General features: G+C 39.5%; 1 protein-coding gene across 1 annotated transcript; it reads left to right on the forward strand.

The window, feature by feature from the left end:
• The first annotated feature begins 15075 nt into the window (after positions 1-15075).
• Positions 15076-17408, forward strand: LOC6533954 (P protein). The gene has a single exon (XM_002094618.4). It carries the CDS (start codon positions 15115-15117, stop codon positions 17200-17202), a length of 2088 nt encoding a protein of 695 aa, XP_002094654.2. The 5' UTR covers positions 15076-15114; the 3' UTR covers positions 17203-17408.
• The last annotated feature ends 431 nt before the right edge of the window (positions 17409-17839 follow it).

Below are 17839 nucleotides of genomic sequence, written 5' to 3' on the forward strand. Positions count from 1 at the left end.
TGGCAAGCAAATAGCATTAAAAGCATGCTGGGGCCACGACCGAAGGGTTTCCTTGCATAAATTACCCCACAAGAGAGATGGCGAGATGGGGACTCAAAAATCCTGCAGTTCTCTTCTCTTCGATATTGGGGCGGGCCAACGGGGCGGGGCAGGGCGTGTCTTGACCGGGCTAGTAAACTATGCAAACAAATAGCCAACTTATTTTGGGGGTCCGGAAGTAAATTGTACAGAGCAGCGCAGAATTCGTGCTGCAAAGCAACAGCTGTCGGAAAACTCAAAGTGGTCTGTAAAATATCAGGGAAAATACACAGCTCCCGTAATGCGCAGTCATCTTACTCAAGAGGGAGGAAATCAAATGGAAAATTTCAAAGCAATAATTGTGATGCACAATATTACTGTATAAATTTGCATGGACTATAGGGATAACTTACTATTTGGTGGGTGTTAAAATATCTTGCATTTAATACTCCACATTAAATTTGTACTCAGCAAAAGTATCCCTCTTCCTTAACAAATCCTCCGAATTTCGTTATCATTTTTCCACTATTTTCAGCTGGTTGGCTTTCGTCCACCTCCATGCAAATAAAGCGTAATGCACTCTGGTTGGGGAGATCTCAATTAAATCCGCTTATCTAGTATTTACACTAGCCAATTTCTGGTATTGTTTCATCTCCACCGCTCGTCGTTTTTTAAGTTGCCATACAAAAGCGATTTATTGTGTGTTGTTTTAGGCAAAGGGCAAATATTTTGACTCGCCCGCCAACAAAGCGTACTATATGACCCATATATACATGTACTATCCATGGTAATCCACTTATATAGTGAATAAAATAGTTATTTTTCCCAGGCAACATGTTGCTCGTTCGCTTGGCAAGATTTTCTGGCTTTGTTGATGTTCAATCAACCGTATTCGTTAGTTCGTTAAAAAATAATAGTTTTCAGTTGAGCAACAGCCAGGACAGGGAGCCGTAAATATTAAAACAAGACAAACAAGTCCCTTTCACCCACGCCCTATCGAATATTTCGAAAGCATATTGAAACCCAATGAAATGAAATACTTCCTTTTGAAAATAAATAAAAATTTATCGGGAACTCGGCGTGAAAAAATTGTGGCAGGAGTTCAGTTCAATCATGATGCAAATTAATGGTATGAGGTTGTGTTCTAACATGAATCAACAACAAAATTGCAAGCTAAAACATTGTTTTGTGCTGTAGAAAAATAATAACTACTCGTATCAAATCTAAACTTCATTACATTAAAAGGGATACACAGGAGTTGGATGTATTTCATTCACAACATACTTCTATACTTTGGCTTGTTCTTTCAATGCGTGGCATTTTTTAAATTGTTCTGTACAATTTTGTCGGAATTCAAAGCCATTAAAAATAAATAATTCATGATAGACTTTGCTCTGCGAATTGAATTTGAATTCGTAGTACAAAGAATGGTATGAAATGCCAAAGCTTCATTTGTACTTAAAAAATGCTACCTTTGTCAGAGCATTGCAATTAATTAAATGTAAGTTATGGTATTTGCTTAACACAAGCACAGCAAGAAGATAATAAAATATGCCAACATGAAAATATGCAGAAATCACAGTTAAAATGGGAGAAAATGTGAAAACTGTGAAAATACCAGTGGAAGTCGCTAAAAATAAATAAAATGTTGAGTTTAAATGTATTTCTGTCATTTTAATAAAATAAAATGCACGCGGGCTTAGCGGTGGAAAATGTGAATGGATCGCCAGACACGCACACCATCACCAGTCTTTGTTTCCCAGTGTGTGCATGTGCTTGAATTTCTCCCTTTACCTGAAAAGGTATGCGTGTTTGTGAATGTGTGTGTGGGGGAGTGCTGAGTGTGTTTAAATGCAAATTACATTTCATTTCATTACTGTGCGCGGTATTTTCACGCTGGGCTTGGAAATACAAGAATGCGCAGCGGGAAAAAAATAAAGAGCACTGCAGGCGAAACGAGTTAAAAATAGCAAACGTTAACGTCGGCACTCTGTGAACTAAGCCTTGAGGTGTATGCATTAGGGCCAGGCTGGCAGTTGCACCCACCCAAACCAACACCACCCTACCCCACCGAACCCAACCCCCCATCTAAAGCTTTTCCTCACGGGCATTGGGGGCCAGACAACGGTTATGAACATTCACGCTAATGCGTTGTGAATGCAGTTGGCAATTTCGATGCCCATTAAAACGGAGTTGCTTTCTTCCTCCATTCGCATCATAAAAACATTTTACATAAATAGATTTTATATTTAAATATTGCTGTGCTGCACGCCATTAATGTTTTAACATGTAATATAATAATATTTTAAAACAAGAAAAAAAATTCTTTAAAATTCTGTATAAAATAACTATCAATTAGTTTCCACATAGTGACGAATCGCTGGACTTTTCTCTTTAACAGGTCATCTCGTAGTCGATTTACTTGCCCGACTACTGTACCATTCTATATGTAAATTCCTGCCACCAAGTGTTGCACATCGGATTGCGACTACCAGGCTGCTGATATTGCTGTTGTTGTTGTTGGTGCCGCTAATATGGAGCCCCGTCTGGGCTTAGTCTCCATCGTTTTTATCCCCTTCATCGTTTTTAACACCCTGCATCGCTCTTAGCCCCTCTGTGTCACAATCTGTATCACAGGTGCATTGCCCGTTTTTCTCCGGTTTTCCTAGCTGCTGTTCATCCCTTTACTGCCGGCACTGCATTCAAAATCAAATTAAGTCTTGAAACTTAAAGTGCATCTTTCATTTGCCCATCCGAAGCAAAATATAATGAATTCTTATCGAATTGCTGCAGAAAATCAAATTACTTGAGTTTATTTAAGAAATTGAGTTCACTTCAGGCTGGTGACAAAAAATAAAATGTAGAAATATTTTAGAAGGTTCCAGTAGGAATTGCAATAAAAGGCCACTTTTCACACAAAAGTTGCAAAAATTAGTAAGCATCAATTTAAAGCTTAGGCAAAGTAAACACTACTATTTTGACCCACTTGCGATTCGCACCAAACAGTTTAAAAGAAGTGAAAGGAAAGCACCGAAATAAAACCATCCAAATCCAAGGCTTTCAGTTAAATTACGTATACGCACAGTATTGCAAATGGAAACTGCTTTCGCCTCGGCTAATTTACAAGCGTTCACAAACACACACACATATACATTTGCTGGAAAATCCCCCGCCCCCTTTAAAGTATGGCATATAAAAACTTTTAGTGCTGCTAACCCAACAAGGCACGAAGTGCATATTTCGTTAGGAAATCCTTGTAAGCCACAAAGACTTGAAAAATTTGTGCAGAGCCACAAATTTCATGGGAATAAAAATGCAACGCAATAAACAGAGGAGAAAATGGCGAAAAAAGGGGAGGGCTGCTGGGTGGCCGGGACCGGACCAGTAAGGAACAACATCAAAAGAGCACCAAAATATTCTCGAAGTGAAGTGAAAAGCTCTTAAAAATCAACGCCAACATCCAAAATCGACCGCCACTCAATGGAGTGGGCCGAAGCGTGTGGCAGAGAATCGATTCGCCATTGCGTACTAGTTTCCAATTAAAAGTTTACTAATTATTTCTAAACTTTTGTACAGTGTGTGTGCGATCAATGAGCAGAGAGCATGCAATGCCAGCCACCAACTTCCCATGAATACTGAGCCACAAAAATTGGTTACGATTGCGAAAATGTGGATTCCTGGCTCGGTGCGTATATACATCCCTTCAGAAATGCAGATAGCTCCTGTTGTGGTGGCCATTGGTGTTGTTTGTGGAGCACAATTGCAACTGCACTACAAAAAATAATTTATAGATAATGCCATACTCAGTAACTTGCATTTTATTCAAACTTCGATGTATTGGCTTTGTCGTTTATGTCTCGTTATCTTATGCAAAGCTTCAATTCTTATGATTTATCATTATTAATGCGTAAATATATGTACTTTGGTGAATAATTTTGCAAAGTGTTCACTTGGAGCTGCATCCGGCATAGCTGAATCGCCCATCGGAATTTTCGTTAATTCCGTCATGCGCAAGGACATGCCAGTGCCTGTGTCCTCCTCCTGGAAGTTCCGACTCAATCAGACAAGCAAGCGACGGCTGCAAATGATTTGGCCTGCTGGATGTTGGAAAATGCCGGTCGTGTTTGCGAATTAACAGTCATTTGCGAGACCAAATCCAATAGCTCCCAAGTTGATTGTGCTCGAATTTCGGAGATCGTTAGCCATCCATATCAATTACTAAAATGTTGGATAACTTAGTCGAAACGCAACCAAAGTTTTCACGCACATATACTCGTACCATTGCTGATGTAATACGGAGGGCTTGACTTTTTCCAAACCCTCGGAGAGGACGACAATGACTTTGTGTAAATATAGGGGGAGAATTGAAATTGTGCCAGCAACCAATATTTGTTATTGCAATGGGTGTATTCGTGCACCGCCCATGCATTTGTCGCTGATTTGTTGGCGTCATTATGTCGCAGCTATGGAGACACGCTTCCCAGTCCCCAATAACTCATGACGCACTTAGCGTTTTCAATTTGCACACCCTGGCGTATACGTAATGTTAGATAAATATTGCCAGCAAAAGGGTGTTAAATGGGAGGAAAAGGCACCTGAGCAGGGGGTATGATGCCAATGCCAACCAAAATTTATATCATTTGTTCACAACATGTTTATTTTGCGACCGCTTAATTATTCTGTTACCCCTGTTTAAATTCTGCATTTTTCATCCTGCAGGCAAAATAGAGAACAAGTCAACAAGCAAGAAATAATGCAAAACTAAAATAAATTAAAACATTCCGCAAATTGCATAATTTTAATCAACAAATTTATTTTGTAAATCATGCATTTTAATTGTGATTAATTAGAGTCGTTAGTTATCAAGTAGCAGACTTACTTAGTCTCTGTAAGTTGAAATTTGCCTTTTAAGGTCGCACTAACAACATTAATACATATATAATTAACTTCATAAATTATTTCAATTCTAAATGCAAGCATTCCTCATATATATTTATTTCAAAATTCATTTAAAGTGGCAAAACGAGCTGTATATTAAACTAAAATTGCACAAGTGAAAAGTGTTACGTAAAATAATTAGAGCATTTCTAGGTACCCAAACAAAATGGTTTTGCATAAATAAACGTGTTTATTGTAATATTGATTGTTTTATTGCGCAAATTATTACCAGCATGATTCATTGAACAAAAATGAGTAGAAAAGGTGGTAAATATGAACAAAAAGTAATTATTCCGTTGAAATGTGACAAACATAAGGCAATAACCCATTTTCCAATGAAAGAAGAAAAAAATTGAAATGCTAATGAATGGTAGACTGCACTTATGTAATGTTAGTTGAAAACATAAGCTTTAAAGCTATTTCTAACCAACTCCGAAACAACACGTACAAAATGCGCAAATAAATCCATTCTTATGATTTCCAATGCAAAAGGATTCTGTTTCCATGGCTTTCCAGCAGCTCAATCCCTTTTTGTTTTGATTTTTACGGCTTTGCACATACACAACATGTTCATTTTAACTTATTCTTACACTTTTCCCATATTGTTGCTGTTACATGGTTACAAAGTTGCTGTCACTGCGGCGGCCTTCATCGTGTTTAGACATTTTTACACTCGCCATCACAAAGACAGTTACTGTTTCCTATATAAGTCCCGACAAACTGCACAGCACGTGATCGACGGGATAATACAGATACATATATATACGAGTATATCTATATGGCTGGAAGTGCGAACAGGAACAACCCACTCCGTGTGGTATAAAAATCATATACACACGTTTCTGGCTGTGGCATTTTATTGGCAGCTCTTTTATTCGCAAAGCGTGAGACGCACAACAAAATGTTTTGTTTTCATGTCTTGCTTCATGTTTATAAATTTAGTGAAGGCATAGGAAAAGCGAATATTATTTCCGTGGTGACACGTCAAAATTTAATATGTTTTTCTTAGCAATGAATTCGTAACTTGCCCAAAAAATCATTTGATTACGGATTTAGCTATCAGGCAAAACTTTTTGACTGCGAATGGCAAATATAATTAATGGATTTTATCCAATTAGCCTGCTTTCACAAAATGCAAAACATTTTAAAATTCACTCCGAAATTCTCTGCCACATCTCTTGATTCATATATATGGCGGGAGAACGCGTGAATAATTTTTGCTATTCATAAACGTTTGCGGGGTTGTGGCAACAACATGAATGTATTTCGGTCATGTTTGTACGAATTTCATTTCGCCATAAAACTGAGCGAAACAAGTGGGTAATAAATGTGAAATGTCAATTGGCTGGCCGGCGAGAGTATCGCAAAAATTTAATAAATAAATAACGAGGGCAATGTAATAGCAGATCTGGGCAAAATGGCACATGTGTGCAGAGCGGAAGTCTCGATTCATTTCAATCGTAGTGCAAAAATTGAGCATACGCCCCGTCGTACGGTAAAAGTGCACTGCAGACAGACAGATAAAATCATTAAAGTAAGTGAGCCAAGTCAACGCTAAAACATATATCGGCATGCTGCTTGACAGTTCGACTATTTGACTTAAGTATCCCCGGATGCCAGCAGACAGAGCCGGTTTTCCCATCCTCCATACCCGATGCCCCACTGAGATCTGGAGCAGGGCTTTTCCGGGGAAATTGTGGAATGTGGGATCCGAGGCGACTGATACAGATGCTGTTGCCAGTCCTGAATAAACTTGTAGACGATGAAAATCGCAAACATGCAGTTTTTCCCCATTCCCATTCAAACCTCCGCACCACTACTTTACCATAGCCTCGGGACGAGGCAAAAACTTTCGCATCTCGATGTGTGTGCGCAAATAAAATTTGTTTAGTGCCGAGGCGCAAACTACAGTCCTGTTGACGTGATGCATTGTCGTTTGTTTACCCAGCCAGAGTATTACAACAAATGCAGCCAACGAATCTGGCGTTTTAGATCCTATTTAAAGCGAAAACCATGAGGTTTGCATTAAATTTGAAATGTGTTCGGACCACATTTTGATAAGGGGAGAAAAATGCTATCAAACATTGATATGTTTCAAAATTATATTTGCTTTACAATAAAAATAGGGCTTGCAAAATTACGTACTTCTTTTTTCAAAATTACTCACTTTTGTTCTTTCTTTTGCTTTAATTTAAACAACTGCATTTGATAAGGAATACTTTTTAGCTATCTTGAGTTGGATTTTGTATCTTCATAAATACTATACATTATCTTATATTATTAGGGCGCACAAATTTGTTTGGAAATTGTGTGGTGTTTATTTCCTTAAAAAAGGGAAATTCTCCTTTTCTTTCAGTTTTCATGTTTCATTGGGGTTTCTTTCTTTGCGTGAAACCTGGAATCTTTTCCTTTTTCACAACTTTCACTTGGCTGACTTTGAAGAAAGCAGACCATTCCATTATCTTTTGCTGTGGCAGACCTCGGAGCTTGATTAATTACTACTTGTTAACGCCTTGGCTGGATGCTCAAGGGTTAACCGGCATCAGCATCCGTCCATCAAGGATTCGCTTCAATTTCACAGTTTACTTCCCACAATCCTGCGATGCTGGGATGCTGGGATACTGGTATGATGGGATGCTACTTTGAGGCAGTCAGGGCCAGGTCAGTGCTGGAATTGAAATGCATTTTTAATTAATTGAGAGAAGGCGAAAACTCTGCGGTAAATCCCAGAACTGTTTGACCTTTCGAAGGCTGTAACCGGTACTCACTACTTGCCAAGGTTAACCACGATTAAAAAAGTTGTGCCAGCCAATTGAGTTTTACTAGATTTGTTTTCAGTTAAGTCAACATAAAAACAAGTAAACTTATACAACTGCCTTAATGACAACAAGAGCAATAAAACAGATTATGTGATGTACGTGTATATGAATTACGATGAATAAAAAGGTTAATAAAAGCGCATTTTATTTATATAACATATGAAACTATAAAATTGGGTAACTGAAAATTTGTGTAATTTTAAAAGCAATGTTATAATGCACTGAAAACACTTTACAATTACAATTATGTTGCTAAAAGGCATCGTAGTGCAGAGTTCTGCATACAAAAAGCTGCTTAATACAACTAAGATTAAAATCAGAAACTCGTCCAAGTAGCTTCCAAATGAGCTGAAAATAGCACAGAAAGTTCTGTTTCGTGCATTTATTTTGCACTTTGAACTGGCACAAAGTTGTCAAGCTTTTTGTTCACGAGCCAAATGAAACTGAAAGCAGCAGAAGCCAACTGAAAATTGGACCCAAAAATTGTGGACATTCTGCGATGATTTTGTTGTAATATTCGTTAAGGGGAGAAGTGAGCTGTCGAGCAATTTGAGGGAAAAAGTTTTGAACTGTGCCCAAGTACTTCAATTTAAACTTTTTAGCCAGCCCACGAGTTAATTTTTTTGTTCTCTTCTTTGGCCGCTTTTATTTGGCTTCAAGGACACTGAAGATTTGGCATTAAATGAAAAAGGAAATTCTGTAAGGTTTTTGGATTAAGGCGCATTAGAAAAGGGTTGCAGCTGTAACTAAATGAATTGCTAATTAAGTTGGGCCAAAACGAAAATAAGTCAAGCTAAGCCGGGCAAATTATTATTAATCCTGGTAGCATTTTTACTTCAATCTCGAAAACTAATTTGCCTTCTCCAATTTTTTCGACTCAGTCAACGATGCGTGTCGAACTTCATTTTGATATGGGTCCAGGTCACTGACATATCAATTCGACCACAAAAGCTTTCAAACAAAGGCCCAAACACAAGTTGGCCGCAAAATTCAATTTGGCCACAATGAGACGAGCATGAGAAATGCGCAAAAATATCTTTCTTGCCAATAGTTTAGGGAAAATTCCTGCAACTTTTATTTGCGACTGAGACCAAAAGGTGAACATCTAGTGTGAAATTGAATGTTCAAAAGAAAATGGGTGGAAAATGGCCATTTCGGTTTCTAAAATGAAAAAATTTCAAGCAAGCCGAACCAAAGCCATTTCAAGCTGATAAAATATGTGCCAAACATTTACTATTTACTGATGAAAAAGTTGACTGTCAAAGTCGAGCAATAAATGTGGGAATAAATATTTGAATTTAATTTTGAAATATTGAAAAATGCTTGGAATTGCAAAGACTAATATGGATTTTATTAAAAAGGTTATGAATGAATGAGCTACCAGAATTCGCATTATTGACAATTCAAAATGCATTCAAAAAATCGAACAATATTTTATATACCAAGAAGTAATTAAAGTCGATTTTATGGGTATTTGTATGGCTTACAGTAATATCCTTATTATATCTGATTCGTACAGTGTATTTTTGGGCTAGAAACACACAAATTGGTCTCCTAGAGAAATATTTTTAGCTTAAATTAGCATTCCGTTCGATGAACTGCCAGCACTTAAATCATCCGACTGCGAATGCAAATTATGTGCACAATTTGCAGGGTGACTGCGAGTGCTTCTAGAAATGAGAGCACTTATGTCATGAGTCAATAACCCAATCACAAGTTCACAAATCCTGCTAGACTTCAACGACTTTTTAAGACTAATTGGTTGACGATGTGGCCATATATACATATTGTCCTCGATGCGCTTTTCAAATTCGCACATAACCGACTGTCAAATCAGTTGTTGTCGAAATGAAATGATATGTCAATCAATCATTTTCATTTGATCGATTTCGGTGGGCGTAAGTCGTGTAGTTTGTCAAATTGAGAAAGTTCAGCTAGCTGCTTCATATAAATATATACAACTCCAGTGAGTCCGACGAAATTTTAGTGATTAAATTTAGTTTTTTGTTCCAGAACTTAAATCGAACTCGCAACGAAATCGATGACCTTAATTGGAAGTGAACTGAAATATATGCTCCATCATCGCGCTTTTCTTCATCGTTAACGAATCCACTCGAGTCCAAACACATGTTGGCAATCGATGATAAATGATTACTTATAATGCCGTAAACACAAAGAACACAGGATCCTTAGGCTGGAAAAAAGCAAGCAAATCAACTGGCTATAAAAGCTTGAGGAATTTATGTCTATATCGATGACGCCCTTCAAGGCATAAAAATTCCACGCAGCCATGGGCACATTTTTGCCCATTTTGTACATATTATTTATTATTGATTTTATAAAATAACGTGTTCTGTGTGCTCTTTTTATGGCGATGCTCTTTAAATCCAAGGCAATTTAACTGCCGGCTTGGTTAATTTTTTCACATAAACGCGCTTAATTGGCCAAATTATGTGTGCAAGCAAAGTAAAGGGGAAAAATACATTGCAAAAAGTGAGCCACAAAGCATTAAAGCTAGTTGGAAAAACTGAGCGGAAATACAAAATTTTTTACTTAACAATACACTCAACCATGAACACTCTTTAGCACTAAAATTGGTGGCCCTGCGGGTCATGAAGTGAAAAAATAAATAAATAATGTATAGATGAACCATGTTTTTCGTGGTGCATGCACGATTTGATTACATCAAAATTAAAAAAGACAATTTTAATTCTCTAAAAATGAAGAATGTAAGCATTTTTTGTCGTCTTGTGATTGCCAATCATATATGTGTGAAATTTTATTTTTATTTTCTTTCATATACATTTTACTACATTGTTAAAGGACTCGCTTAGCAGAAGTATGCGAGAAACGAAACACTCGGCTGAAATGGAAAGGATACGGAAAAATGCCAATTGCAGTTGGCTTGTGGTGGGAACACGGTGGTTCTATGTGGGCTTGGTAGCGGCGACGTTTAATTTAAAATGAAATACATCATGCTGGCCAATTATTTGAGCAATTTGGCAAATTAGTGGCCCAAGTCATTTCGGCTAGCCCCCGAAAAGCGGCAATTACCAGGCAGTTTTCAACTCTTCTCTCTGCGCTTTCCATGCAAATTATTGTAGCCCACTTTCCTGCAGTTGCCACTGCTGCTGCTAATTACCGCACAAAGACAATTGGTTGTAGAAAGCGAAAGTCAGAGTTTCAAACTGCACAAATGTCGACTGCTTTTGGCAAGGTTAACAGCTTGACTTTTGTCAACGCCGTCTCAAGTGCAGCTCTCAACAATATCGCACGCATACAGTAAGCTCAACGAATGCCATGGGCCAAGTTAAAACGCATTTCTGCCAAAACAATGGCGCCAGCAAACGAAGGGTGAAATCTGAATGGGATTTAGACACAAGGCGAACGGGCACAAAAATCCGCAGTAACGTGAAATAACAGAAGCAGTCAAAGCGGGCCACACAATGAAATTTTAATTAAGTCTGAGCTGCGACTCGCTTTGTGCTGATGCAGCCAAATGAAATGCCACTGATTATGTTTGTATGCCCGCTACCCATTCATTTCATCGGGGAGGTGTTGTACACCCAAAGGTAAAACCTAAAAAAAAGGATTATAATGCATTGGCAAAATGAAATAGAGGTGCAAACTATGTGTCTAATAATTGTGGAGAAGTTTATTCATCGAGAGGATAGTATATTGACTTTTTGACTGATTCAACGGATTTAATTTAATTTAATATGACTTTATGGTTAGTCTACATAAAAATACTTAAAAATATACCATCACTCACACTATTCCCATTTAAGAGGTATTTTCATGTTTACCCGAAAGCAACATCGTGCTTCAATAGCTCGTAAACTGCTGGCACATACACATATTTGTTTGCGATTTTTCCATATGTATACTATAGTATGCATTTACTTTTCTACTTTTACACAACCCTCCCCCACGACACCCAGCCCTTTCCAACTTTCTACTTTCCCCCATTTCCATCCGTTTGTTGCTTTGTTCTACGTCTGAATGGCTACACAAATACAAAACGTCTGCACATTGTATCTTGTTTAGTATGAAACATAAATGCATTTGTGTAATTACACAACATACACAACTGTATCTAGAGGGCCTTGTTTTGGGATGTCTGCTGGCTGGGCTGCTCTTAGCCCACTGGGAGGTTGGCTAAGAGACGGGGGGCAGAGGGGGGGAGGCGCGATGCAGGCTCCTCACTAATTGAAGTAAATGTGCTAAAGGCTTGCCGAAGTTATTCGCAATGGGAGCGTTCTTTAGCTAATGATTGTTAATGGATTCATTAGGAATCCCTATTTTTACTCCCAGCTAACTGGGGTAATTTAATATTAAAGGGGTTGCGAAAAGCGGAAGAAAGAAATCCTATTGAAAATTGGAATTAATTTAGATGAGCTTAAAGAGCAAGCAGTTTGCGATGTAAAAAACAACTACTATGCAACATTAAAATATTCAAAAAAAAAATGCTTTAAATACAATTTGAAGCTATATATTGATTGCATTAATGGGAAAAATATGTTTAGTCTTCATTGTCTATTCTAAATTCTTCGCTGAAAATCCTAGCTGGAGCTAATTTAACTTTTTAATTCACCTAATCCGCAGTCAATTACTCTTATTTCTGATTCTTGTAATCCCGTTATCAACTTGGTAACAACTAAGTGCAACAATTGCCTGGTAATCGAATAGTTAATTATGCCCAGCATGCAACAGGCCAAGTCAAAGGCGCTCACATTTAGTTTTCATTACGAGTTTTGGGGTTGCACGTGATGGGCATGGATAAATGAAGACAAATAACTGGTTCAGAACCGAAACCTTCCTTCCGATTTGTATGCATAGACTGACCACAGAACTGTAATACAATGGAAAAATTACTTGCTTACCTCTGGTTCGCTGCGTTCTGCTTCCTGCTCCCTATTTAATTAAGCACTTAATTATTTAATGCGCTGATTGCGCAATATTTCAACCGACTCCTTGCTTAGCTCAGCTCAGCCAGAGTCCTTCGATTGTGAGCTATAAAGTGGACCCAAGTAGTGACAGATTCAATAAAGAAAACCCCAATGTTTTGCTCTTTGTTTGATTACAAAAAGGAAGAATATGTAAAATAAGAATGCACCCAGTGAAAACGTTTAAGCTGCTGCTCTATAAGGTCCACCCTAAAAAGGAAGTTTGTGTATGCAGGGAATTTGAGTGTGTTGAGGTGTCATAATTATCGCATTGGGTAGCCCAAATTTAATCAGATCACCATACCATAGGTCAAGCCAAGGTGTGGCCCTGGTTTTCCATTTGATTGCGTTTCTCCAGACTGAAATTAAATGAAGCGGCTAATAAATTACACTGGCCAACATGGCCATGATATGCGTTATAAAACATATTCCTTTAATTGCAATAAGTAAATCCAATTTCTTGTGGTAGTTATTGTCTACTTTTTCTATAAATTTAGTTTAAAACAGACTGTTTACTTTTCTAAATATAGCTGTTAATAATGTAGTCGCCCATTTTATAGCTTTTTTGTGTAATTACTACCTTTGATTTGATTTAATAAAGACCCCATTACACTTGCCTCAACTTCCTATTTGACAACATATGTGTCTGAGTGCTGTAGTAAAATTTTAATAAAGTCCACCATCGGCTTGGTGGCCCTTGCATTTCATTTCATTTCATTTCCATATGCTGACTCTGTCAACCGCCTGTCCCTCTAATTAAACTTTATGGAGGAGCCAGCATTTGTTCCTCACCAACGCCTTATTAAGCATTTTCATTATCCTGCACTTGACCAGCTCGGTCTCTTTTAATAATGCTCATTTGCCCCATTTTACTCCATTTCCAGAGCAAAACGAGTAAAATAAAATAGGAAGGGTAATGTATCTGGGGTTGAGTGAGCATAATTAAAGATACTTCAGCCGGCACCATCAAGTGCAATGAACTAAGTGGATTAAGTGCATTTAGAAGGGCAAAAATGCTAAAAAAAAACAATAGAATGATGTGCTTATTGTTTTAATCACATTGATTATTTGTGAATAAATGAATCTGGCCCTGTCCATGCATTCATTATGCAATCACCAGTTTTCAATTAATGGCTAAGACAACATGCCCCGCACGCCGAATCCCAATTCCATTAAAACACGAATCAATTTAATAGAGTTCTCACACCCCCTTCAAATACCCATTCTCTAGAGATAAAGCAAATATTGGTTCTCCACGCGATGCATGTGTATCGTTGATGCAAAACAAAAAAAAAAAGGAACACGGCGAAACAAAATCAATCGAAAATGTTTGCTGCACTCAAATTAAAAACACAAACAAACCAATTCCAGGCTAGTGTAAGAGTGAATGTAAACAAAGTGGCAAATAAATTTGATTTGTATGCAACAAACGTGAGCTGTGCGAAATAAATACACTGAAAAGAAGGGCTCGAGCAGCAAAATTTATGCGTTTCATGCATTTAAAATGGTAAAACAAGCGAGGGCTCACACAAATACACAAATACATACATACGTGCTCCTTTTGGCCCTGGCATACATATTCTCAGCCTTGTTGTGCGGCGCAAAATTTGCGCTATTAATATTTGCATTCAACTGGCAACAGCCCAAGCAGCCGAGCACCCATTCCAATCGTATGGTGCAACTCCTCCTGCGCCTCTCAACGCTCCTTGAAACTATCAACACATCTGCCAGCGGCATTGTCAGTTGACAATGGTCCTTTGGGGAGCTGGGGAGGGGGCAAGGGTGCAGGGTGCAGGGCGCAGGGCGCAGGATTCAGGATTCCGGGGGCCAGTGGCTTGGCAATGGTGCGTATTATGGCTGCAGCTATGCGAGGGTTTCAGGGCAGCCGTACATGGGATTTCTCTATATTTAAAAAGGCTCAAGCGACACTTAACTTCTGCTCAAAGCACGTCCTTCCCAGCATGGGATGTACAGTGGGAAAATTTGCATAAAAAGTTCAAGAAAAATCATTTGCTTCGGGTATCCAAAAAGGATTTCATTTCGGCTAGGGTGCTGCAAACTGTAGTTTAAGATTTTAATAAGACAATTTAAAAGCTCCAAACTTGTACTGTTAAAAAGAATGTTTTGAAGACAATTCTTGTCTTAAATATTGTGCAGCTTCTATGATAAATTAATCAATAATTTCCGAATAATTATGCTAGAAATACAATTTACACATATATTATTTAACTCTGGGTTTTAAGCAGTTCCTTTAATTGCCATATTCCTGTGCATCCTGCATAAATACAATTCACTTAGGAAAAATTTCAAGATTTTTGGTAAATATCAAAAACGTTAAGCCAATTTTCGTTACATTTAAAATTTTCTTGGTTTTACTTAGACGTATCTTTCAAATGAAATTCCTGAGTGATATTTTTCGTGTCGCAAATTTGTGCCACATAGATGAAGTGTTCCAGGCATGGCCTTCGTCGTACCAATCGAGGATTCCCCGTAGACTACGGATGCCTGAGCAATTTGATCCCAACTACTTGGATGAGCCGAAGGCATTCTCCCTTGGGCTATTCATTTTCAAGCTCATTAAGATTAGTGCACTGCTGCTTATCTGGGCATTCTTTACCTACGTTCTGGTTCAGAACGCCACCAAGCCAGAAAAGTCGTCGGTGGTCACAGTGCTGCCCAACGAGACTGTACTCCGCCGACTGTCCGAGCCCCATGATGCGACTAGGATAACGCTGAAGGGTTCCATCGATTTGAAGAGCAAGGATACGCCCTTTGTGGGTGTACGCGTGGAGTGGCGGGATTCGGAATTGAACACCACATTCTGGCGCTCCGATATGTGGACCATCTATCTTCTTAAGCAGAGTAAGCAGAGTTTCACGACAGCTGCCAAAACCTTTCAGATCTCGAAGGTTAATAATGCCAAGGCGGTGATTTCACTGGAGGGCCGAAACGAGGAGCCAATGGCCCTATTAATGGTGATATCGGCTTACCCCTTGGTAACGACAAATGGTGTAATCTATGCCGCCCTGCTGCTAATCGGTCTGTATATTCTGATCGTCTTTGAGCTCACGGATCGTACATTCGCTGCTCTTATGATGGCCACCACTGGAATAGCGATTCTCACGGCGCTGGGAAGTCGACCGACCCTGGAAACCATTATCTCCTGGATTGATTTCGAGACCCTGCTACTGCTCCTCGGTATGATGATACTGGTGGCCATAATGTCCGAGACAGGTGTATTTGATTGGATGGCTGTGTTGGCATACCGAATATCCAAGGGTAATCCCTGGCCAATGCTCCTCTTGCTCTGCTCTATCACCGCCGTCATATCCTGCATCCTCGATAATGTGACCATGCTGCTTCTGATGGCGCCCATTGCGATCCGCTTATGCGAGGCCATGTCCGTCCAGACACCACTTGTCCTCATAGCTGTGGTAATGTACTCCAATATCGGTGGCACCCTCACTCCAGTGGGCGATCCACCCAATGTGATCATTGCCACCAATACGGAAGTGATTGCCAAAGGAGTGGATTTTCTCAATTTCACAATTCACATGCTGCCTGGAGTTTTAATGGCTGGTGTGGCGGGTTATGGTGTCATATATCTGACCATGAGGAAATCCCTGTTTAAACTGGATGATCGCCAAATTGAGCTGGCAGCTGAACGGGAGAACAGTAGACGACGATCGAGTACGGATATTACGGCACGGGCCGAAGAATTGCGAGGACGACAAAAGGGACGTCAGTTCCTAAAACCCGTCGATAACTATTTTCAGACCCTGGCCCATTTGGAGGCACATCACCGCATCGAGGACAAGACGCTGCTGATCAAGTGCCTTATCACGCTGACTTTTGTGGTCCTATGTTTCCTGTGTCACTCGCTGCCCTTTATGCCCGGTGCCACATTGGGTTGGGTGGCCATTTTAGCCGCCTTCCTGCTCCTCATTCTGGCCAAGATGAACGACATCGAGGCGATTCTAGACCAGGTTGAGTGGTCAGCGCTGCTCTTTCTGGCCGCTTTATTCGTGCTCACTGAGGCGGTGGATCAACTGGGCTTCATTCGCTGGTTGTGTGACCTCACAGTCAAGGTGATCATGAGTGTCGATGAGGAATATCAGACGACAGTGGCCATCCTGATCATCATCTGGCTGTCCGCCGTCCTCTCGGCCTTTGTTGGCAATGTGCCGGTGACCACGATGTTGCTCAGATTGAACATTGAGTTGCACCGCAACGATGACATCAGCATTCCTCTTACGCCACTTGTTTGGGCCTTGTCATACGGCGCCTGTTTTGGTGGTAATGGCACCTTGATCGGGGCATCGGCCAATATTATCGCAGCGGCAATTGCCAACCAGTCTGGCTATAAGATCTCCTTTGTACAGTTCTTCATCTATGGCTTTCCCATGATGTTGGTCACCATTTCCCTTGCAACGGTTTACCTCCTCATCGCGCACTCGCTATTCACGTGGCACAAACCATAGTTTTCCAGGATTCAATTTTCGAAGTGACCATAAAGGTGTGTTCAATTTCCCTCTGGATGCTGCTCTGGTGAAAGATAGAAGTTTAGTATCAGTGTTTGCCAATTCTGGCATAGGGCTTCTATAAGGGAGTGTATGCATTTTGCAGAGTGTACAGTGATTTATGGCACCCAATAAAGATTACTCTAGTGTTTAAGAAAAACCCTAAACCCAAGTGTATATGAATAGCTGAGTAAGATACGTAAGATATTACTGAGCTATAAATCAGAATATATATGTTTTAGATTCATTAGAATATTTTTTTAATGACATTTTATTGAAGCGACGAATCCGTACATGCAGTTATCAAAATTAAAGAGAATTCATCCTATTTCGCCCACTGTAATTTTTAATATAGCATACTTTGGTGCGCAACGACCCCGACGACTCGAGCTGCAATGGCAATGCGTAGCTTGGCTAAATTCTTCCGCTTAATCGCGCAATAATAGCTCAAGGGTGTTAAATATGCATAAACAGCGGCAACAAAGGCAACAAAGCCAACAACTGCGATTACAACTGACTAGATCTGCGTGCAGCAACAACTGCACCACATTCGCTCCAGGGTCCTTGTGGCTAAATATAAATCCGACTGGAAGGACTA

Source organism: Drosophila yakuba, chromosome 3L (assembly GCF_016746365.2).
Source record: "Drosophila yakuba strain Tai18E2 chromosome 3L, Prin_Dyak_Tai18E2_2.1, whole genome shotgun sequence".
NCBI lineage: Eukaryota > Metazoa > Arthropoda > Insecta > Diptera > Drosophilidae > Drosophila > Drosophila yakuba.

Coding starts and splice junctions, on each gene's coding strand:
- LOC6533954 (XM_002094618.4), top strand. CDS start 15,115: ATGAAATTCCTGAGTGATATTTTTCGTGTCGCAAATTTGTGCCACATA.